At 39.9% G+C, this 25,092-nt stretch overlaps 1 protein-coding gene across 1 annotated transcript in view; it reads right to left on the reverse strand.

The window, feature by feature from the left end:
• Window positions 1-25,092, reverse strand: part of LOC140246270 (membrane-associated guanylate kinase, WW and PDZ domain-containing protein 1-like) — an 89,893-nt gene that overhangs the window by 25,333 nt on the left and 39,468 nt on the right. The window contains exons 7-13 of the mRNA XM_072325732.1: window positions 20,876-20,958; window positions 20,210-20,267; window positions 15,219-15,421; window positions 14,322-14,510; window positions 12,870-13,540; window positions 11,826-11,991; window positions 5,995-6,044 (exon numbers count right to left, since the gene is read on the reverse strand). Coding sequence (XP_072181833.1) covers window positions 5,995-6,044; window positions 11,826-11,991; window positions 12,870-13,540; window positions 14,322-14,510; window positions 15,219-15,421; window positions 20,210-20,267; window positions 20,876-20,958 — 1,420 coding nt within the window. The remainder of the gene's footprint in view (window positions 1-5,994; window positions 6,045-11,825; window positions 11,992-12,869; window positions 13,541-14,321; window positions 14,511-15,218; window positions 15,422-20,209; window positions 20,268-20,875; window positions 20,959-25,092) is intronic.

A 25,092-nucleotide genomic window follows, 5' to 3' on the forward strand; every position in this document is an offset into this window, starting at 1 on the left:
GCAAACGCAAATATTTTACACGCGTAGTGTGCCGAGCTCTTAGCGAACGTGCAATGGAGAAAATCGTATGGATTCAAAATTGCACAGTAAATGGAACCACAAGTGCACTGATGATGACGTCATAGTGAAATGGGCAAAATAATCAATGTCAAACAATCAATCAAATGACAAGGATCTCTTCAGGCGTTATATAAAATCATATAACCTCTTTTCTGGTATTACACAGTGCAAGCATGAAAAAAAAAATGTCACCAAAATCCTCATCACCATCATCATCATCATCATCATCATCACAATCATCATCACCACAATCATCATCACCACCACCACCACCACCACCACCATCGTCATCGTCATCGGCATCATAATCGTCATCAGCATCTTCATTCTCATCACAACTTTAACCATTATCTCCACAAAAATAAAGGAATTTAAAAAAGTTATTAACATTTACTTCTGTATCTAAAGGACAGACATTTGATCATTAATTTCATTCAGACACCAATGTAGACCTTGTCGGTTAGTTTGGGGATCAAATGACGATGCAAACTCAATGTCCACCTAATAAGAAACCTATGACAAAGAGAGCAATTAAAAAAAGAAATAGGCATCATACGTAAACGTATCTAAATTCTCCTTAGTTTAGCACACAATACTATCTCTTCCTTGGGTGATCAAGTACTCACTGTAATGAGAATCAAATCAGGGTTCTATTATCAGTGTTTAAACAATTCATTTTGAATTTCTGTTGCAAAACGATTTTATGATTTGGATTCAAAGAAGTGTTTATTTTAGGGGCACATTCACCTTTATGCTAAGTGACACGTTTGATTACTTCTAAAAGGAAAAAAAAAGGGGGGGGGAAGGAAATTAAAATAGTGGTAATACAGAGATATTCTAAATTCCTGAGTTGGATGAGACATCACTTGAACAACTTTATATCTCACCTGCACTGGCTAAATTGGTGTTGGTATAATAATATCCGACAGTACCAGTACTGAAGCATCAGAGATAAATTTCCAAAATGTTCTGAACACTCCCATGGATCCTTTGATGATCACTTCAAGTCTTCCACGCCATGTAAATATTCCAGCTTAAACTAATACAGCGTAGCCACATGAAGTGCGGTGCTTGCGGGCTCTAGCTCGGACAGAGAAACATCTGCCCAGTTGTGGAGATTGAAGGGCTATTTATACAGACACCGGTGTGTATGTGTATGCGCCTATCAATAAAACTAGGTTGTGTTTATTTCTGCATGCCTTTCAGGGAAGATCACCACATAAATCAGCAGGGAGAGTTAATGAGGATGGGAGGAAAGGAAGAGGGGTATGCTTAAAGAAGCAATCCACTTTCAAAATGATGTAATATCTGCGATCTTAGGGTACTGAGCAGCCCTCTTTAGGATCACTGTGCTACCTCCACAGCAAGAGGTACATGTACAAACTTCGTAATTCATTCTTTCAAGGAACTCTTTCACATCATGAAGATCTGCCCGCATTAAAATCCTTAAAAGCATGTTGAGGATTTTGATCTTACAGAATAAGGCCTCCAGTTTTATTGAATTCTGAATACAGTGCCTGATAGATGCCACAGCCTTCATAACAAATATAAACAATACTGCTACGATCCTTGGAGTGGACACATTAAAGAAAAAGGAGAAAAAAATGCAGAACAACATCTGAATACTGCAACTAGCTCTGTATCCAATACATGTGGTTCAGAATGGGATTTGACAAATCTGGGCTAAACAGTTTCTATGTGGATAACAATTTAATGAAGAAAAGTTTAATGTGGAAATTCAAAGTGGGACGAACAAAAAAGGGAGATTCTACCTTTAAAGATGATGAGTGCTGTATCAACCTGCAATGGTCAAAGACATCTTGCCTAGCCAGAAAGGCAGGCTAATAATTGCATGGATCAAGATAGGGGATGGGGTGGGATAAGTGCTGAGGCTATCAGGAATTCACAAGATGCTTCCTGCTCTAGCTAATGGGAAGAAAAGATTGGGTTTGAGCTGAATTAATCACCACCATCTACAAATTACTGCCCATCAGTGGCCATCTGCTCATCATAATCTTATCAACTTCTAAATCCTGCATAAGAAATTCATTGATATTTTTACTAATTTAAACATATGGCTGAAAGTGCAATGGAATATAATAAAACAAAAATTTGGCCAACATGCCAGATTTAATCGATGAAAGGGCAATCCCTTGGAGAAAAAAAAAGTCTATTTTATACGAACTCTCACATTTTACTACTGAGTTAATATTGAATCACTTTAATAGGATGCATGATAATTAAAATAACTAAAGTTGAAGTTGCATTTCAGTAAATTTGATTGCACATATTTGTAAGAATATTCATTCTTGGTAATTAACTTCAGCTCAGAAGAGCAAGCTAAAATGATTCCACTACATTGCAAAATGATAGCAAACAGATGTCTTTATAATCATAATATTGATGATATCAAAAATATGCCTCCAGCATCCTTTGGGGCAGACTTTTTTTGGAAAAAAAAAATAGTTTCGACAGAATTTGATGAAAGGCTGAACTTTGCCAAATCTACCAACTGTGGCCCTCCCTAACCTGTTACGGGAGTTACTTTGGGCTCTTGTGAATCTGTGGTTTTGTTTGAAAGTTTGAAAGAACTTTTCATGTCAGAAACTCTCTGCCCTTCTCTTCTCTTCTTCAACATTTGCCTGATGATATTCGCCTCCTTACTCCCTCGAAATCTCTTCCCGATGACAGATCAGAGAGCCGGACTATTCCATTACACGCACGAGGGTGGAAGATTGAGTTGCATGTTTTGTTTAGGCAGAGGGGGAAACTCGATCCCAGAAAACACAGGACCCAATAAACACAGGAGACAGAAAAACAGTGTTCCGTTACATTAGGTTTGGGGCCCCGGCCGATGAATTTAATCCGTATCACAAGGAATTTAACCTCCTTGCAACCGATCTTCATACCCAGAGTTCGCTATCAATTTCATATCACCTTGATGCAACAACCTCATACAGGCATCCTGAGTAATATGAATAAAAGTTGACATCTCTAATTAATCAAAGTTTAGGCCCTGCATGGAAATGTAAAAGTAGCTACATAAAGTATGGTCTTCAATACAACTTTCATTTCCTTTGCTATATTATATATCATAAAAAAACAAAGAAACGAACAAAATATGAGAGTGAATTCTAGTAGCTGCATACAGAAATGTGGCTCTATAAAAGGTGTATGATCTTAAATAAAACTTTCATTAATTTCCTTTGCTATATATTACAAAAATAAACAAAAAAAATGGCAATGAATTCTACTAGATGAGTATGAACACACAAAGAAACCATTGTACAGGTTCTAAAATATAACATGATCTCTTCTTCGTATTCAAGTCAAGTACAGCTCTGATAAGAATCTGTAAAATTCTTAAAATTGTGATTATACAACAGACACAAGTACTAGAGTACCCACTGAGTATGAGAGTCAGGGAGTGCATTTGATAGCATGGTAGTAGGCCTACATGAAAGTGTCAATTCTGACTTTGGTCAATTTCTTATTCCCCCTAATTTTTCCAGGCCTTGATTTAAAAAAAAAAAAAAATGCTTTCCAATATCTGTGATTAAGTACTCTAGATTCTCCACGATGACTGAAACTCTGTTTTAGATTCTCCACGATGACTGAAACTCTGTTTCAGTCCATTTGGATGGAATTGGATAAACTGCACAATATTTGATTTTTAAGAGCTCAGAACCTGTCCAAGGATGTCTAAACCATATGGCCCAAATTCACGAAGGTGGTACAATCTTTGTCCATGGTTTAAACCATGGACAAAGACTGTAGTTTTGTATGGGGCGCCAAGAGTTGCATGGCCTATTTCGTTACAAAATCAGTCATTTCGTCAACGAAATGAGACGAAATGACTGATTTCGTAACGAAATAGGCCAAGCGACACTTGGCGCTCCATACGTTTGTCCATGGTTTAAACCATGCACAAAGACTGTACCACCTTTGTGACTTCGGGCCTATAAGTTTGAATATCACATCATGCTCTGGTAGCAGATGCCATACTGAATATCAACTTGGGCTGCAGTGAGGGAGATTATCAGCCCACACGCATCCAGTGGTCATGAATTACCCCCCAAATCTGCAGAATTAATTTTTATTCTCATTATTGTCATCATAATTATCATCCTCATTACCACTGCTAAGTATACTCATACTAATATTAATACTAAGTACTGCTTCCACTACTATCAGCGTAATTATTACACTGTACGTAAGAGTATCAAGGGTATTAGCAGGCATGCTTTGCCGTTGAATCTTTCTTGTTTCATTTTCATGAGATCTCCCCAAAATTATTACCGGCAGGGTAAGGAAAATAAAGTAAGACACCAAAATTATTGTAACACAACTATAGTGAGCACACGTCCGTTCACATAGATGCAACTGCATCACTACTGCAGAACTTATTGTGCAAAATACTAGTATAAAATGCATGGTGAATTTATCATTCTATTGATCAAATAGTAAGAAGACAAAAATATGATACTTGAATAACAACACTGTCAAATCAACAGGGATATACAGTGTATGCTCTGGTGATCATCTTAAATTTTGACAGTCAAGTGTGTGATTTAATCTATGAAGTAAACTCTCGGTACCATAGTTGGAATCTGTCAATCACAAAATTACTGAACTGCACACAATGGTAAACAGCTGCAGAAAAACAACAAAGTACTAAATATTATCTCAATTGAAGTTGAAAAGCACCAGACCGTACTCAGTACTCTGGTAAAAATGAGTGCTAAGTTATAAACAAATGGGACAAAGATGCACAGAACCTCACAAAGTGTCACTGTATACTTTCTGTCCATGATGCAACCAGTGGAACCTATTTAGAATATATGTGTTGCTTTATATATATGGCAACATAATCATCCCACCCCCACCCCATATTTGTTTCTTTTTCTTTTATATTCAATGTGGGAGGAGCAAGTATCGCACGTTGTACCTATTGAGTAGCACATAATTGGATTTATGTCCTTTATTGGAAGCAGTGGTAGCTTCGTGAACCTGGCCTAGCCGAGACTGTCATCACAGGGCTCCAGTTCTCGGACCAGGAAGATGAAAACTGGTCCCTCTTGAGCCTGCAAGCAATTTTGGGGAGCTATTCTCTTGACAGTCTGGCAACCTCACGCAAAGAAAAATTCAAATTTGCTTAAGCCTCCATCGAAATATACTGTATCCCTGCAGTTGTTTGGATTGTTATTATCATGATCATTTTTGCCTCATGTCGCCACATCTGATTTGATTTCCACTCGGGAGGAACCGTGGCATTATCACATCCAGAGAGGAACTGAACTGTGAAGACCAAAGAGATTTGTGGTAGAGGGGATTCCTATACTGGAAAAATGTTTAACTACTAGCAATCAAGATCAATTCAAGTGTCCATGCTACTTCACAGGTGTGGAATATCTCTTTCTGAGACTTATGTTGTACAGTGCAGACTGTGAAATGTCATCATGTCAAGATCAGAAGTGGCTTTCAAAGAATCTTGCAAATTGAGGAGAGGGAAAAGAGCAGTAAAAGTCTGCAAATTTGAAAAAAAAAATATATGTATATCATTTTGGGGAGTTTATCTTGAAATGAGATCCGATTCTTGACAAGGATTCTGTTTCAGGAGCCATCTAAATGGGTCCCAATGATGCACAACCTCACACTCCTATGAAGGGGTGAGATGACACAAATCATGCATGGAATAAACACAAACACGCTGTCTGCAAGACTTGGCACCAACACACATCACAGACACATTAAATCCGCAGGATCAGTGCAGTCAGTGTACGGGCACAACATGCATCCAACATTCCACACAGATTCAGTCTGTTCCCAGTAGAATCTGCATCATTCACTGGTCTTCACAAAGCAGGTTTATACAATGATAGTTAACGCAGAATGCGTTATGCAGAATGCGTTTATTAGATGCTCGCTACTCACCGACTTCTGGCCCTTGAGCTTGTTGAGCCCGCGGACTGGACGCAGCAGACCTGCAAGGAAGACAGGATCCAGCAGAATGTTAGCCTCGGAGGCAGGGAGGGCGTGACAGCCCGCTCCTGACATAACGTAAACAATCGACTCTCCTAAATCTCTCGGCTCAGAATTGGTGACTCTCCCTCACTCCTGCTAGCTAACAATGGGGATCCCTCCCACGTGATGTCACAGAGAGGATAGAGTCCAAGCCTACCCTCCTTTCTTTTTTTTCTTCACAAAATTACACTCACAGGCACATTTTCCTTCTTCCCCAAGTCTTAACCGGTCCCCCAATTCTGGCTCAAAACACTGTCAGTGTCAAGAATCGGGTGGAGGAATAATAACGCCAAGGTGATGAGTGAGGCGAATGAGACCAGCTAGACTCCACCGGACAGGCTTTTTATTTCTAATCTCTTGGCAAACTGACCATTAGTTTAACAACTACATATCCATGCCAAGACTAATTTCACTTTTGGTGTGATATTTCTTTATAACCAGGCATGACAATTGAACAATGCAGTGCACCCTTTCACTGGAAAAGAAAAAAAAAAATTGCTCATGTAGTGATCATCATGACTCAAGTTCACCAATGTAAGACAATGATAATCAAAATGCACAAACTGTCGTGTCAAAATTTGACCCCCCAAAAAAGATGGTTTTAAATTTTCTAACAACTGCATGTACAGTAGACGTACAAGCAGCTTCAAAGTACTGCACAGCAAATACATTCTTGAAAGCTTGAAAGCTTGAATTTGAGAGATGCTGATTGCCATGAAAAAAAGTGGGGGGAAAAAAACTGATAAAACCTGGATTGGCAGTCTAATTCCCAAAACATGTCTTGGGGGTCAACAGGGTCGTCGCCAGCGCGGCATCCATAACTTTTCCTTGAAGGCGATGAGAAGGTTTAGGAGGCGAGGTCAAACGAAGCCAGCCCCCACTTCTCTCCCAGCTTGGAGCACCCCACCATCCCTACCAGGGACATACCACAGGGATTCAGGGAGCTTTATGTTACCAGTCAACCCAACCACTGGAGAGCATTGCATTTGAGAGCAAGGTTTTATCACCAACCTTTCCCAATAACACTAACAAAAAAAAAAAAAAAGGGGGGGGGGGGGGCTTGATAATCTCAGAGTCTACATAACCTTGACTCATGCCAAACTGTTATTTGTTGTTGTTGCCTATTTTTCACACTTACAGGGGTTTTGGAGGTTTTTGTTTTTTTTTTTCTTTTGCTTCCTTGCTATGTTGGATTTTGCAACCTTTGTTATACCAAGGAGCTGTAGTAGCTCCTTGGTTATACAGTATGTAAAAAATCATCAGTGTGCAAAGGAATGGGGTGAAGGTTGTGGGAAGTTTAATAGGTGAAATGAAACAGATGATTGTACTTGGAATTGTATGACTATATCTCTTAAACATGTTTTTTACATGCTTTTTTTTTTCTTCAATGTCTGCTTTGCTCTGAAAAACCCCCTAAAATATGAACAAGATCTTTTTGTATTTTCTGTTCTAAAATTCCAAAGAGAGAATTCTGCAACCTATATCATACAGCAGGCAAAGCTGCACACTGGCACTGGTCCGACGGTCCCTGACCAGTAAAAATCACTACTGGACGAGTAACTTTTTTTCAGGAATGGACCAGTTAAAAAAAAGGAAAAACTGGGTACCTAGTAAGCCTACTGGTCAGATCGGTCGAAAAAATGGGTTAGTGTGCAGCCCTGCAATAGGCCTAGGACCGTTATATATCAAGTTTTATATTTAGGCCTATCAAGCTGAAATAAGAGGTTTTGGGTTATTTTTGTACATGAAATTAATAAGAAATTGTAAAAGCATGACATTATCAACTTGCTGATTTGAATTTTCATGATAACTGGTCAAGAAGTGTTTTCCAAAAATTTTTGTAATTTCAGAATGTCACAAGTTTCTTATTTCTTATCTGAATCTGATCATTTTTGCACTGTTCTGCAGAGAATTTCTTTTTTTTTTTCTCTTGCTTATAAATTTGATAAAATTTTTGATTGGATTCCTTCTTCAAAGAAAGCCATACTCGGCTATAATCATCAACATTTCAGAAAGTGATGTTCTTTAATATGATAATCACAACATGTCATTCAGCGGCAGACATTTATCTTGCCGAGTTGAAAGTGAAATACAATCCATCATGATACTCCTGCATCATGTTTTCTAATTTTGCAGAAATCTGATTACAAGACAGGGAGAGGAGAAAAAAGAAAAATTCAGGAGACAGGAGAGCAGCAGGATTTGAGATAGCAGAGAAATAGAAAAGGGTGTAAGGAGAGAGAGAGAGAGAGGGTGGAGAAAGGGAGAGAAGGGGAGAAAAAAGAGGTAGGGGGAGAGTTTCCATCAAGTCTGCACCCACGCCATAACTTGCACATTACATAGATTAACCCTCAGTGTACCACGCTTATTTCCTGTCCATAGGTATACATGTAAATTTTGTGCACATTAGTTTGACTCACTGGTGCAGAGAGGGTTAAAAGTATCTTGTGAAAGCAGTTTGGTTCATGCAAAGAGTACTGAATGGTTTACAAAAGCAAGCAGGTGGTACCGCTTCCCCCCAGTGGAATGCAAATCTGGGGAGCTTAAAGCTCCTATACAGTGTTCATGGTGTATCTTTTTTTTTCTCTCTCTCTCTCTTAGACAAGGGAGAAACATTCAATATTACTTTGCAATAGATACTTGATCATATCATTATCCCTCTTCTACAAACTGTGGATGAGCATGAAATCGAAAAATAAAACAAAGGAAAAAAGTGTTTTTACTGATTATGTATGCTACATATCATAAGAAGGATACAATAAATGAGTGAATGAGGTGAACATCTACATAGGAATTCTGGGGGTTTTTTCAATGAGAAAAAACCCCACACACATTGCCACAAGATTTTTGTAATTCCAGTCTTAGAGTGTTGTCTTATCTAATAACACCAAACATTCCTCCTTATTTTTCTGCATATTTGTAAACTGAGAGGGAAGTTTTGTCGATGTATTTTTTTCCCCAGCTAAATTACAAAAAAAAACAAAGCAAACTTGCATATCAAGGCGTTCAATTTATTTTCATTTTTCTTCTTTGAACAACAAAAAATAACATAATACACAAATATTGCTTTAAGAGCTCTGCCAGGCAAAAACGTCTTTGGCACAAGTGCTGTTGTTCATGAGGTGAAAACCACCGCTTGGATTTACTCCCCGGTTCAGATAGAGGGCAGCAGGTGCATCAGCTGACTCGGCCTGGATTAGTGGCGGAGTCTGTAGCAGACTGGGGTATGAGATGGGAACATGAGCTCCATCCCCACTGGTATTTGAGCCTCTTACACAAATCAACAGCACGTTTCTCTTTTCGGGTCGCTTTATGGGGGAAGGAGATGCAGTGATAGTGGAATTGACCCTAACATCTGGAGTCATTTGAGCATCAAACTGAAAGAAAATGGTAGGCAAACTGCGTGACTTGTGCGTGTGTCTCACTGGAAACATGAGTACATCTTTCCTGTGCTAAATCATTTGAATGTCAATTTATATAGAAGCGACTGGTACACACATCATCTATGAATATAGCAGCGTTTGTTCAATGGTTACAGCAATGCCTAGCACTGGCACTGGTCCGATGGTCCCAGACCGGTAAAAATCACTGTCACGCTAGTAACTTTTTTTTTTTTTAACTGGTCCAATATGACTGGTAAAATATGAAAATAACATCATCTGGGCAAGTTGAATAAAAAATACAGGACCAGTAGAAAAAGCAAAATCAGGATATCTACTGGTTTGACAGGGACAGTTCGGACCAGTAGAATAAATGGGTTAGTGTGAAGCCCTGGTTACAATACATGTCACACATTTAAGAATTGAGAGTAATGTTTCTTGTACCCTTCAGGTCCAGAACATATAAATGCCTCATAACACTGAAGCTTTGACAAGCTCAATATAATTCATGAAGCATAGCTATTACCCATGCTCCACGCAAAATTGACAAAAGAACCCACAACTGTTTTTTTTTTAAAATCCCTAAAATGAGAACACTGATCACTATAATTACGTAGATGTACCTGATCATGATATGTAGATGTAAGATTTCAGAACACTAGAATCTGCATATGTAGTCACAATCATTAATTTTACGCCTACTCGGAGATATCATTTCTGCTCCTGTTTCAAAAAATATGCAGCGGGCTCTCAAAGAAAGAGCTGATTATATCTGCTCAGTGTCTTTTTACAACAGCAGTGGTTAAAAACCAAAGCTGATACCCAACAATAACCAAGTTTTGGTTACAGGAATTGAATGCAGATGGGACAAGCTCTGTGCTTCAAGCTTGGTAAGTGCTCACCAGACCTCTTCTAACAATAACATACCATCAACTGGCCTCAAAGCAACCTAACAAAAGTGTGTATTCCCTCCAGTTTACTGGGGCATAATTCAATAATGCACTCATGTCAAGGCTGCATGTATACAACAAGCTTAAAGGGTAACTCCAGTCCATGTTAAATCAACTTTCAGAAAAGTCACATTTTTTTTAATGCTGAAAAACAGCAACAAAAACAAAATATAAATAGGGGTTTGCAACTTTGAAGTTTTACCTGTTCACAGGAAACAGTAATATCTGTACAATCTCATCATACTGATCACATGAAGTGCTGATGTCATTGCCTAACAAGTCTCAACTTGGCTTATATGCACATTTTGTTTTCCAAATTTCCTTTCTTGAGGTGGATTGAGGTGACAGAAAAAAAAAGTTCAAAACATCAAACTACATATTGTATAACAAGAGTTATAATGATATAGCAATGACTTTTTCCCTTTCAATGGCAGTAATAGTTGCTTCTATAATATTGTTGACCAAGAAAAAAAAAGGACAATAAAATCAGCATCTCAGTGAATCTGCATGTGATTTAGACTAATACTTGTGTCCCTGTTTGGTGGAAAAAAAAAGAGAGTAAAACTCACAATTTCTTAACTTTTGTCCTTTCTTATCACTTTTCTGGTATATAATGTAACAAAACTTGCATTCATCTGACTTTATCTGTGGGATGGAGTTTCCCTTTAAGATATTGTTGGTGACAATTAGAACAAGACAGGAGAGACATTTGTGCACGTTCACGCACTGGTAACCTAGATATTTAAATTCCCTATAAGGAGTTATCCACGTGGGACTACGTCAGTGTAGTCTCAGCAAAAGGTGGATGGAGTTTTATTATTGAAATTTTGTTATTGTTATTGCATTGAAATTGTACACGAATTTACGTTTTTGAGCAATTTTTGGTCTGACATGCACGTACATATTTATGCGCAACTTCTGAACCGCGCGCCCGGGCATCGCAAATTTGGTGTCTAAAGATGCGGGAGACTCAAAAGAAAAAAGTCATGAAATGTCGCAGCGTTAGCTTTTCGCGATAGTGATACATCGCGCGCAACGTCAAGGGGGGGGGGGGCCTCAGAGGCCCCCCGGCCTCATTAGGGTTAAGAGGAGAGTCGCCTGTCAAGCCTGATATGCATCACTGTGAACTCTTCGGATTTGATTGGTATATATATACATAATCTGTATTCTTTGTTTTTTTTTTGTTTTTTTTTTGGGGGGGCGGGGGAGGAGAGCAGGGAGTTATATGTGTGTGTGTGTGTGTAAATGAGTGCAACTTCTTTGCTCTTCTTAAATCTAATACCTTAGCTAATACAAAATATGTTTTTTTTTTTTCCTATCTTGTACCAGTTTGCAGTAACCACCTCAACATGGGTAAAAACTCAGTCTAAAGAGAAAGTCTTGAATGAAGGCTAAGCTGGAGTTCCCTCACCTCCTCGCCTGACTGTGATAATGGTTTCCTTTCCCTGAGGACATTCCTTGAGTTTCTGGACGACCTGCGAGTGGGGCAGGGCGGCGATGGATTCATGGTTGATTTCAATCAGGATGTCGCCCTCTCTCAGCGTCTTGCAGCGCTGTGGTGCTAGAATCTGCTTCACCTGCAGAAATGAGGGATACACTTTGTTATAAAGGTGCAGCTGCGAGTCATTTCTAGAGTTTTTGCTTCCCATCATCCAGAATCAGGCACACACTCACTTGTAAAAAAAAAAAAAAAAAAAAAAAAAAAAAAAAACACACACACACAAGCAATTCTGGCTTTGAATGTAATTCCTCCTTTCAAGAGATTTCATGCTGCTCGCATCTGAACATTTCAATGCCACAGCAAAACATAATGGATATATCTTTATAATTTTTTTTAACATGATTTGCCACAACAACAAAAAATTAGTTGAATTTTGAATTACACATAGAATGACTGCTAACAATGACTTACTGATACTTCACTTGAAGGAAAGTTTATTCACGTTTTACCTCAACGCCAAAACCATCGCCTGTGTTATTCATAATTTTGAGCAGATCTATAGACAACTTTCTCAAAAGGATAGTTTATAGTCACTTTGAATTAGCAGGTATTGGCTTAGGTTTGGAGGATCATCATATCTAAACACATTGCCAAACATATACATACAGTCATAGTCATATAAATGACAAATGGTAACTGATTACAAGCAATGCAACTGTTGTGGATCAGTGAATTAGACCAGTTACATTCAATCTTGAGGTCCACGTTTCAAGCCTGTTGGCAGCAAGTGGTAGTGCCCTTCCAGAGGAAAAGCACCTTAACTTCATTGTTAAGTTAAATCACTGCTTTAACTTCATTGTTAAGTTAAGTCACTGCTTGTTAAGTCACTGCTTTCTCTTTCAGAGGTAACATCAAACTGTATGTTGCATGGCTGCTTGTGTTAAATGCTTCTTTAGAAGCCTGGAAGGATGAATAAAACTAGAATCAACTAACAAATACTCAAAGACAACCTACCCTTTGGCCATGTGGACTGTCGGCTACAGTAAAGCCAAATCCCTGGGTGCCTTTGATGAATGATATGCTGTGAGTCTCGGCTGGTCCCTGGTCCATCGTCATGTCACTGGAGACACTGGTCCTGTCGCTGATCATGGGAGATCCTGGACCAAAGTGACTGCCCATTGAGGGCGTGGGGGTCTTGGCACGCTGGCTGTTTACCTCTGGACCCTGCTTGTTGGACAGGTCCGGAAGGGACTTGACGTGGGGCATGCGGCTCAGATTGGTGTCAGTCCGTCGCGCTGAGGGCCCGTGGCTCCTCCGCGTGTGCGGTGGACTGTAGGGGAAGTCCCTACTGTTGTAGCTGCTCCGCGATCCCGTGTCGTCTCCGAAGCCGTGTCCGGGTCCGACGTGGTTGGGAATGTTGTCGGTTGGAATGTCTCGGTTGTGTATACTGCCCAGTGAGGTTGATTTGGTCCCCAAACCGTTTTGATTTGGCACGCGAGCGGGTTCAATGGCATAGGAGGTAACGATTTGAGCGTTGGGGTCAGCTGGGTCAAAGGGCAGGGGATACCCTCGGCAGACCTCAAGCTCCACTTTCTCATTGGGACTGATTCCCTGGAAGATTGTAACTACGTCCTTGTGTGTGCAGCCCAGCACCAGTTCCTTGTTCACAGAAACCAGCACATCACCTACAACACAATGAATTGAATAGAATTGTATGGAATGAAATGGATCGGAGTTGGAATTGGAATTGGAATTGGAATTGAAGACAACAGAGGAAGAGAGATGGCTACTACTAAAAACACTGAATAATTTGTGCATATCTACATCAATGAAGGCCAATTTGTCAATCAGTTACAAGAAAAATGCAGCATATAAGAAACAAATCTCAAAGTGAGACGAACAATATGTTTCCTGGTCAACATATTCATATATTTTTTTCATCTACACCAGCACAAGGCAATAACAAGAATTAGTTCATCAAACCATACTGACACAAGATAAAGACTTTGTCATAGGATTATTAAATACTGAACCTATCTTTTAAAAGAGTAGACGAACACACTTCTCAACATGACATATCATTTCAATCAAATACTTCAAAAATGCCTGAGAAATGCAGCCTAATGAACGCAAAGGTTGTCTACAGGGTGGGCAAAATAATAAATAAAATTGACATTTCTTCCATTGAGACATTAATTACGAGTGGAATCACGTTTTCCATCCCATGGTCAACAGTGCTGCAAAAGTGGATATCTTTGTGCTCTGCCGAGTTAGATGAATTTTGCGTGTTTGTAATAATATGGAATCATGACATTACATTGTGGTACAATAAAGGAAGGGCAAATATTTACATGCTCTTATTTTCGCACTAGTTTCTGGTCACACGAAATGCACGAAAATTTCCACACAGCGAAAATGTCCACCTTTTACAGTATGATGACCATTCACACAGCTAACTTTGCACACCTGTTTGAAGGATGCCATCCTGGTGGGCGGGGCCAGATGGAAGGACATTCCTGATCTGGAGGAATTCATTGGGGTCATCGCCCCCGACAATGGTGAAGCCGAAGCCCCGCTTGCCCTTGACAAGATGTGTGATGTAGCGTCTGCCGACCAGCTCGTCAGGGTTGTTGGTAAACTTGTACAGATCCCCATCTGATAACCAAGAATACAATACAACATGAAATCTGCTTTTCCAACGTGGCTCAGAGCACTTACAAAACTACAGAATTACAGAACAGCACACGAGGAACATTTTTAAAATCCACCAACCTCAATATTGGTTTCAAAATCGTGACAGCTTCCTACACTACCGATGTGATGACATCTGATTACTCGACATCTCTCAAATGCTCTCCTCTATAGCAGATGGCTATGCCACTCTTAATTTTCATTTCATTTCTTCTGATTGTGCCCTTTACCAGAATCCCCCTTCCACATACGAAACATCACCTGAAATTAATGATTTGCAATTAAACAAAGCAAAGGAGAAACAAATACATTGCAGGAAGATTGAGGCATTTAATAATTATTTTTGCTGCTGTAATAGTAATATCTAAAACAATGACCCACAGTGACCACTGGAAATAGAGCACGTAATATACTACCTGTTGAGATCCAGGTGAGCACTTACACACCAGATTCTTTGTGAAGTTACTGCCCTACTTGTGTTTTGTTTGTTTGTTTATTTGTTTGTTTTCAATTACTCTCCCCCTTCTGAGTTGTGCAAGAATTTGTCACTGGTACCTTGGTGGAGTAAATGCCTCCTGTATGTCAATCTTTTGGTATGAATTAAGCACAAGTTTATTCTATGCTTGTTATCACTATGGATCTATGGAGAAATAGACTTTGTTGCTGCCTTACCTGGTCCTATGGACCCATTAGTCTTGGTCTTGGTGACGTCCGGCTGACTGAAGGTCCTATGTGGTGACATGGGACTCTCCGAGGAACTGTTCCTGTTCAGATTGTTGTACGAGTTGGCAGGTCGTGACCCCTCCCGGGGAGAAGACCCCGCTCCGTCGCCCGTCTTGACCGGACTCTCAAACTGTGTCTTCCGGTTCACATGGCTACAGAAAAAACAGACAAAGCACAGATGCCAAAAATGGTCAAAATCTACCAAACTCTAAAATGGAGAGGCTTCATTGATATTTCAAATTTATCTCCAACATAGTGTCATGGGCCTGTGCATGGTGGGACATGAAAGCAGAGGAACAAAGGAATATTTTTTAAAACTAAGAATGTTATTCAAAACTGAATGTTTCAAGAATAATGTATTGGATGCCCTCTTTTCATTCATACTGCCTTCATCACTGCACTGATATACATTCTACCTCTCATTCTACATGTATGTCAACCCTCCAGCCATCATGAGTGTGTCCTACCAACTACACCATGAAATTTCCATCCAACTCATTTACACACAAACAGGCATTGAGTATGTCGCGTGTAAAGTCTAAATATGTAATTTGTTTGTTCATTTTCTAAATCCTTCCCTTTATTGATTTATTCTCAATTTGAGGCTTGCACAGGCGAGGGTGGGGGGGGGGGAATTATCTTCACAGAATGAATGTAGTGTTTACTGTACATCTGACTTATTACAGCATACATCTTCTCTGGATAGTTTCCCAAAACATCACAGGGTCACAAGCAAGAATTCACCCCATGCTGGAAACATTGATACTGTACACGAGGTAATGCATTCACACTATAAAGCAACGGCTATGAAAGACAGGTGCCTATCCCTTCCTATCAGATAAACCTTTCATGTCAGACATTCTCCCTGCAAAAGAGAAGAAGAAAAAAACAAACAAACATACAAACAAACATTTATCAGTCCTGTCACTGACTAATGACAGGATGTTGATGCATAGCTGTGGTATGTCTATCGGATGGAGTTTCCTTAACCCGTTGAGGATGAGTCCTGAGTATACTCGGGCAGGTCTCTATGGGAAATGCGTGTTGTAGCAAAATCAAATCATCTTCTATGGGTTAAGGAGTTTTTCCTCATAGATGCCAACTGCAAACTTGAAAGGCACTCTTATACCTCAACTTGTAAACTGGCATAAACAACAACAAAAAAAAATCTCGTTTCTCCTTGCGACTAAGCTAGGCTATCACAGACAGGGCATTACAGCCCCACTGGTTTGCTTGCTGGGGCTGACTCAAAACTCTCTCAGGCAAGAAAAAGTTACAAATGTATAGGGAATTTGCAGGGCAAGTAAAACGAAGGGGCAATTGCCTGTTAACACATGTACAGACCTCTTGCCCAAATTCCCTTTGCGTCAATGAAAGGAATTATATCTTTTGCCCTTGCTCCATGCATCACAGTTTGGAGAAGGACTAGTTGCAAAATACCACATGATTGATACCTCCGGTTAGTAGCTTTAGTTAACTATTAAACAACACTAACTAAACTGAATTACAAATTTGTCATCATGGCCACATGTGACCTAGCCCCGAGACTATTAAGAGCTTTCAGAAAATCTGTTGAAAAGAATGAAGCCTGTCACACTGTATACATTGAACAGCACAAATCAAATCAAAGGTCATATCAAGGAGCTTTGATTGCTATTCATACAAATAATATTCTTGTAGGTGTCAGAACTTTCCTGCACCGGCACTATTCGTGTCTCAACTTTAATCCTTCTCTACTCACACCTTCCTTTCATTTGTTCATCTTTCTCCATAGTATGACAATGGTACAACCTTGCTACACCAGCCTCAATCCATGGGGGATGGGACCAACTACTCGCAAAGCAAAAAGGCATTAACTCCAACATTACAGAATAATTACATCACTGCCTATCTGCTTCTCAACTGCCAATAACTTTAAGATTCCCCCATTTCATGATTGTACACACATGCACATCACGCTGACCTGGAATACAGACTTTTCAGCTGGTTGACCTCAAGTGTCCATGTCCAGGACACACATGCATGGTGTTGTGACATGGATAAACGAGGCCCCAGATGTTAACCACGCAGGAAATCTCGCCAGTACCTGTAGGATGGGGGCAGGTGTGTCATTCGATCCCCTCCATATTTGTTCAACCAGCTAGAACTGGGCTGACAGAGAGACTTACCATTCAGACTTGTCTCTCGTTAGGGGTCAAGGTAAGATGGCTTTGATTTCTCCAACTTTCACAGCGTGGCTGTATCAATACATGACATATGCACACTTGACAGCAGTGCAACCCTCCACAAATGCATATGAATACAAATAACGACATGATGGGGGGGGGGGCACTCAAAATGTCTTTGTGCTGCATTTTTTGGTTTTCATTTTGACTTTGGCTCGGCTGTCAGGTGAATCGTGTCAATCACACCGGCTCTCAGGGCCACGGGCGCAAGATCAATAATGAACGGTCATCTCTGAAGAAAAGGATCAATGTCCAACCAGGAAATTAGAATTGGAGCTTTAGAGGCTTCCCAAACAAGGCAATCAGACACAAATAAACATCAAAAAATAGCTCAGTACAAATTTCTATGTGTACAAAACTTGATTTTAAAAAAAGAAGAAAGAATGGAGAAAAAAATCTGTGCAATTCTACAAAATAACTCTAGGATTGCCACAGCAAAAACAAAAGAAATGCCAATTCTGAAAAAAGGGAGTACAGGTATGACAAAGAAAAGAATGAAAGAATAAGGGCATGACGGAAAGAGAAGAGAGCCTTGAAATTCAAACCTTCACAATTTGATTACCATGTAAACAAGTGCATTATAAATGGGAAGTATGCCCCTCACTCTGGTGAAGTACCAGTTGATGGAGCAAATTATTATGTATTTCCTAACTTTTCTATCTAGTGGGATAAGCAATCATTTATCAAGCTTGATCTAATTTATAATTGTTTACATATACTTATTCATTTAACCACAACAAATGAACAAACAAACAAACATTAATCTGCACTGAAGAATTTTGTTCTGTATCCAACCAGCCCTCCCCCCCCCCTATTTACAATACACACAATGATATTTTAGTCTGTGTCTATCCAGCCACCTGGGTTACACACACATGTATACACACAAAGTGTCTACCATACTCCCAAACTCATTACAGCTATTTTTGTGAAAGCATTCAATTCCTACAGCATGAATGGCTGCCTGGACATCATTGCAAAGCGAAGGAAGAATTTATTGGGGATAATATTATGCTTCCAGCTCTTTGTATGCGTTGTCATGTGATCTAGCTTGCCGCTGGCATGGTCACCATTGGGCTTGCCAGTTTACTGTGCACGTCAAACATCGAAGCAGGAAATGAAACAGGCAGACTATACAATCATGTATTTATATCTATATTCAGATAATGGGTATGTAACCATAACATAAACTATGAACAATACCTACAACTAGACATCTTTCACATCTTTGTCTTTGTCTCGTGGCTCCTCATAATCATCCCATCTGATAATATTCTAAACACTATGACAGCATAAAGGCATAGAATTCTCAAAGGACCTGCATTCCTTGTTAATCTCCTCAAGAGAAATGCCTCCATATCAAAATGTGACCAGAACTGTATTTTAAGTACAGTATTCCACATTAGCAATGACAAATATAGAAATGCTGATATTTCCTTACTTTTTTTTTTTTTTTTTGCTTTGTATAGAGCATTGAGGTGTGCTTATATCATTTTCTGTCTCCTCACGTGGAAAATATCAATCTCCTCAAACAAGAATGCAAACGTAATATGATAAAGATTGACAGCTGCGATGTTGCCATTTAGCGAATCATCGATGTCACCGCAAGCCCATATCTGCGCGAGAATCTGCACGATGCCTTGCAAAGTGGGTGCGAGAAAGACACGCCAGCGTGAGTGAAATGGCACAAGGTACGGGCGGTGTGAACACCGTGCCTGTCGTGAGCGGAGGCAGCCGAAGACAGTCCTGCCTCCAGGACCACGGTGACTCACGATTTTGGTTACGTTACCCGAGAGTTGTGCTTTAATGGGAGAGTGCCGAGAGACGATATTAACCGGGGAACTAATTAGGTGAAACTCGACAGATCTGATGGGATGATGCCGGGAAGAGAGGTGTGAAGGAGAGCGCCCGTGTCACAAGATTAGCTGGCTTTTCGAGTAGGAACTGTAAGATTGCTTGTTTGGAGTGAGATGGACAATACTTCTGTGTGCAGCCAGCAGAGGACACCCATCTTTGTTTCTACAAGGGTCCCTTTACAGAAAATCCTGTTCACAAAACTTACTCTCTCTGCTGTTGTTTCAAAGCATAAAGTGTATGCAGATAAGCTTGTAGAATAGACATATACTTTACATTTGAACATTACTTTTCCATTCACGTTTGTAACAATGAACATTCATCACCATTATGATACTACAAATGTTTGTAGATGATCTATTGTCATTCTGCTGTAATCCAATAAACAAATCCATTCCCCTCCCCCTCCCCCTCCCCTTCTCTTGGACTGACAGTCAAGAGAACTCCAATCAAACTGGGAGCAGAGTATACTTGCAATGCAAGATGGAATCTGACTTTCCTCCTGACAACTTCCATCCACAATCGTTCTCTCAATTCCAGGTGACCAACTACTGATGCAACATATGTGATAAAAGAAGTGCACAAAAATGGATTTCTCAGCCTGGACATTGCTAATGTCACATTAAGAGTAATTAAAAGAATTGCAGCAGAGATAGATATGCAAGAGATGTACACAGATTCAGCATGTCGTGGCTCAAATTGGTCGCTCTCCACAGAAGCTGGAATGGAATACTGCAAATTTTTTTTGCAGGAGTACAGGACTAATTTTTCGCGCTTAGTGAGCTAAAAAGAATTTCGTAGGTTTTTAATAAATTGTGATTTTGAGAAATCCATCTTAAAGTAATGAATTCATCTACTTACTCAATGTAGTATACGCCATACTGTGGGTCATCAATCTTTTCCCATCCATACGGAAGCTCTAAAAAAAGAAAGAAAACACAGAATATATATCATTTTTACTCTTCTTTGACAAGTACAACTGCATACTTCAACATAACTGTAGAATCAAAATTATTACATAAACAAGACACACACATTTTCCTATTCATTATGAAAAAAAAGACAACACCATGGATAAAATGGTACATGGAAAATAGGAGAGTACCATATTGTCCCTCTCTGTTTGCATGTACAATGTATATCACAATATTAACATTCTCATGTTTATATGCATGTGAGCATGGTTATGAAATCTAATTATTTATGGACAGATACAGATATGGATAGATATAGATACAATGACGGAGACACAGTTTAATATATCGGTGGCAAAATGGATCTGAGTTCTGACGTCTAATATAGGTCTCCCTGAAATTACATCATATAAGCAATTTTCCATCGCTTGTGAATGCATGCCCAAATTGTCCACCATTCAAGTTTCTCCCTAAAATAGTATGTAATCAACCAACCCCGCCAAAAGGTCTTTGTTGGGGGTTACAGATAGAGAGATTTTTATCCAGTCTCCGGCGCGATAATTGGGGTCGACTGGGGAGGAGGAGGGGAAGTGTGGGAAGCATGCTACATTACCTTCTCCACCAAACTCTGACGTCGCGTGCTTCTTCTTCTTCTCCAGTCTGGGATCCAGCCACTGTGTCCGCTCATTCTTATGACTGCAGAAGAAAAAAACAACAATAACAAAACAAAGTTAAAAAAAAAAAGATTGACACAAAAATCCTAAGTAGATGTAATTAGTTCATGTTGATTAACATCATTTAGGGATACCATGAATGCTTAACAGCAACACAGATGGTATTAAAAAAAAATAAAAATGTATAGATATTAAATGAAATGCTACGGTACAAAGATAATCTGTGTGTCTTTTTTATGAAGGTCTTGGCAGTGTTTACAACTTACTTGTACGTGCCGGTTTGCCGGTCCAGTGAAGACTTAGAAATATATGTTCCTTTGTGCAGAAATGATGAACTTTGCTCAATTTGTCAAGGTAAACATGCTTCCTGTCAAGTGTGGCCCTTTGCGCATTTGTTGCAGATACAAGTTGCGCGACAACAAAGACAAACAAAAAACAAAAACTACAGTGCAGAGGGCAACAAGAGGGCAATGAAAGGGCAGCCAAAGGGCAAATTTGTAGCACAGCCACCACTCAGATTTATCCACGTGTGTATTCATTCTCAAAACATACATGGAGCCTCACAAACATCCTTCAATATGGTAGCATCTCTTTTTCAACTATTTCAAATGCTGACCTTAAAGGGACTGTACAGTACTGGTTGAGGTGGGGATTCATGTTTTGAACATTCCTAAGTGAGATAATGAAAAGCCTCTTATGAAATATGAAAGAGCATGTAATTTTAAGAAGGATTCAACGTTTATTTGATGAAAATTGGTTTTCAAATGGCTGAGATATCCAAAAAAGTGTTAATAATAAAAGGCGACATGCCACAACTTTATTAGGATCTCTTTGTTTCACCTTGTTTTTAGATATCTCAGCCATTTCAAAACCGATTTTCATCGAATAAACTTTTGATACCCCTTAGAACTGCATGCTCTTTGACGTCTCATACAGTGGTTTCTGAATACTGTAAAAGTGGAAATTTTCGTGCATTTCGCGCAACCAGAAACTAGCACGAAAATAAAAGCCTGCGAATATTTTTGCTTGCCGTATGTTCCTGTGCGTGATGTCTAGATTCCGCGGAATTAAAAACACGCGAAACTCTTCTGACCCGGCCAAGCGCGAAAAATTAGTCGTGCGAAAATATCCACTTTTACAGTATCTCGCAAAACGTTAAAAGCTAAATCCTCACCTCGACCAGAACTATACACACCCTTTAAGCATTTACAACTGAAGCTGTCTTTAAATCATGAAATATTGACCATCATAAATGGCACTCACACATACGCATTTGGTGATCCAGGGCTTTTGGAAAAATGGCACCATCATTACGGAACAATCTCCCCCCCTTTAGGTATAAGTACAGATTTTGATAAATCCAAATCTGTGTTGAAAACTCATCTTTTTGATAATTGTTGATATGGCAGTACATGTACATATGGGAATATTGAAATGTTTGAATGATTTTATTTCCATGTGTACACGCAATGAGACTAAATGCATTCTAAGAACCGATTGTTATTATTATTGTATACCTGTTTATCATCACGTCGTATCATTTGACTCTACACTGAGCAATAGCACTTGCTTGCATATTGTCAGCGGTTTATTGCCAATGTACCATACAATAGTTGTAAGGTCTGCACACGCTGGGGGAGAGAAGTACAGTCATATCAAATCAAGAGAAGAACCATATCAGTGGGCAGGGAATGCTGCTGCCAGGAAAAACAACAAACTGCACAGTATAGACTGGTCACGCATCTCTACAGAAAAACATGCATGCCGTACGCTCTACAGCTGAACTCCCAAAATTATGCATGGCACAACAAAAACAGCTCTCATCCATCAATTTCATTTTGTTTTTCATATTCTCTTTCTGCTGCTATTGTTGGTGTTGTTGTTGGTGGTGGTACATAATTGTAACTTCAGCTGTGTTTACATTATGTGGTCTCAAATTAACATTTTTTCCAGGAGGAAGCGTTGCCAAGCTTGACATGTCCTGTATATGTAAACCCATCGCTGTTCCCCAATTATACAAAGGGGGAAAAAAAATTGTATGCTGTTTACTATAAGCCCACATTAGACTTTGACCTGCACGCCTAGCCCTGCACTGTGTAAAATATGTTTATGCACACCACTCCCTGTCTACAACCGCAGCAGTGGTGATGGTGGCTTGGCGTGTGCCTAGAGTCTCTCTCATGTGTGTATGCATGCACCATACACTTTTTTTTTTCCCTTTTTTTTTTGCAATCGTCAAAATAAGCCATCAAGCAAGAGAAGACAGGGCTCAACTTTCAGTGAACCCCCATGATTTTTGTCTGACCCCACTCCCATACTGAACTTGTATTCTCTCTTTCTGTCTACTACTGGGGTCACGGCACCATTGAGGTGTTGGATTCCAGCCCTGGTCACATAACCCCAAGCCATCAATGGGAGAGGGGGGGGGGGGGGGGGGGGGAAAGAAGCAAATCGTTCCTCTATCAGGGTCTAAGAAAGATCATTACCATTATGACTTTACCATCACTAGTCACACACTACCCTTCAGTGGTAGCAAATAGAAGAAAAAAAAAGATATTTATATTCATCTTTCCCCCATTGGTGAAGTGTGTACATTAAAAAAAAAAAAAAAAAAAAAAGAGGGTAAAACCTGTTACTGTCAGTAAGGGGCCATGAGTGCTCTGACTCTTTTATCAAAGTCTCCCCCCCCCCCCCCCACACACACACACACAAATGCAGGTGGGAGATGTGTCACTTTACATGCTACGTAATTTCTGCAATCTGACGGCTCTAGAACACTGACATCCCTTTTTATATTCTCTTGCCCCCCCCCCTCCCCCCTCCCCCCTCCCCCCCCCCCCATCTTTGTTATTGTACAAAGTTCTTGTCATCTTCTGTTAGTATATTATTCAAGCAGTGCCTGTTTACATTGAGCAATGCCTGAATACTTGCTACAAAGCATACATTCCCTACACTTTGTTCCAAATCCTCCCATTTTGCTCCCCCCCCCCCCCCACAATAGCTGGTGTCCCCAGAAATCAATGATGATTAATGACGGGATTGTCAAAGAATTTGACCCATACCACCACAGCCATCGGTATGTACACTACACCTAGAGTATACACCCATCAGTTGGTGAAAGAAAGGGAGATCCTCTCATGCTGTTCCAAAATCCAGGGGCAAAATTCTCTCAGCGGGAGGACAGGCCCATTCAGTTTGTCATCTGGCCTACAAACATTCATCCTTTACATTACCACTGAACTGATTTAACTGAACACTTTCATACTCTGCTGCCATTAAGGTCACCAGGTGCTCCCCTTGTCAAAATGATAAAAACAAAAACAAAAACAGAATCAACCTACGCCAGGAGTTTGTTCCCAGTAGTTCCCAGATTGTTTGCCATCAAGCCATTGTGGTACGCATTCATCATTTCACTTGACTCCTTTTCAACCCTATATGACAGCTTCCTGTGATACACAAAACACAGACAGACTCATACCACCCACACACATACAGCATATGCCATTTCTCTCCCTACCAGTTCATAATCCTTATTTGAAAAGGTCATATATTCAACTATATCCAAACAAACTCCTGATGTCGCTGCAAACTAATTTTCCAATTTGCTTCATCACTGCCGAAAACTTGCGAAAAAATCTTCATTGCTGTGGGGAAGAAAAGGGAGATGTGCTGAGAACACCAACATCAAATTCAAGACACTCAGCAATGCGCTGACCATGTGATAGCGCTTGGATGTGCGAGAATACATGGGCCAGGATTCCTCCTCCAGATCTCCCAGTGTCTGTGAGACCAGGGCCCCATTTCACCAAAAAGTTGGCATGATAGCAACTCTTGCTGGAATGGCAATTGTCATGGTAACGACAATAATCCAGCTTCCTGATTGGCTGTTGTTGTGGGAAGTTGCCATTCCACCAAGGGTTACTATCCTAATATCTTTTATAAAATGGGGCCCAGAGCACCATTGACAAAAATAAAAGTGCTAGGTCTTGTTCCCAGGCACTTGGCTTAAACTTGCCAAGCTTTTCCATCAGCATTCAGTAATCCATCCAAACTTGACCTAATTGTGGATCAACATACACACTAAAAAGGCCTAAAGGTGTAGCAATGTATGGGTAGGCCATGGTGACACAATAGGGATGAGGTAGACTAGATAATC

This window comes from Diadema setosum, chromosome 2, assembly GCF_964275005.1.
Source record: "Diadema setosum chromosome 2, eeDiaSeto1, whole genome shotgun sequence".
Classification (NCBI taxonomy): Eukaryota; Metazoa; Echinodermata; class Echinoidea; order Diadematoida; family Diadematidae; genus Diadema; species Diadema setosum.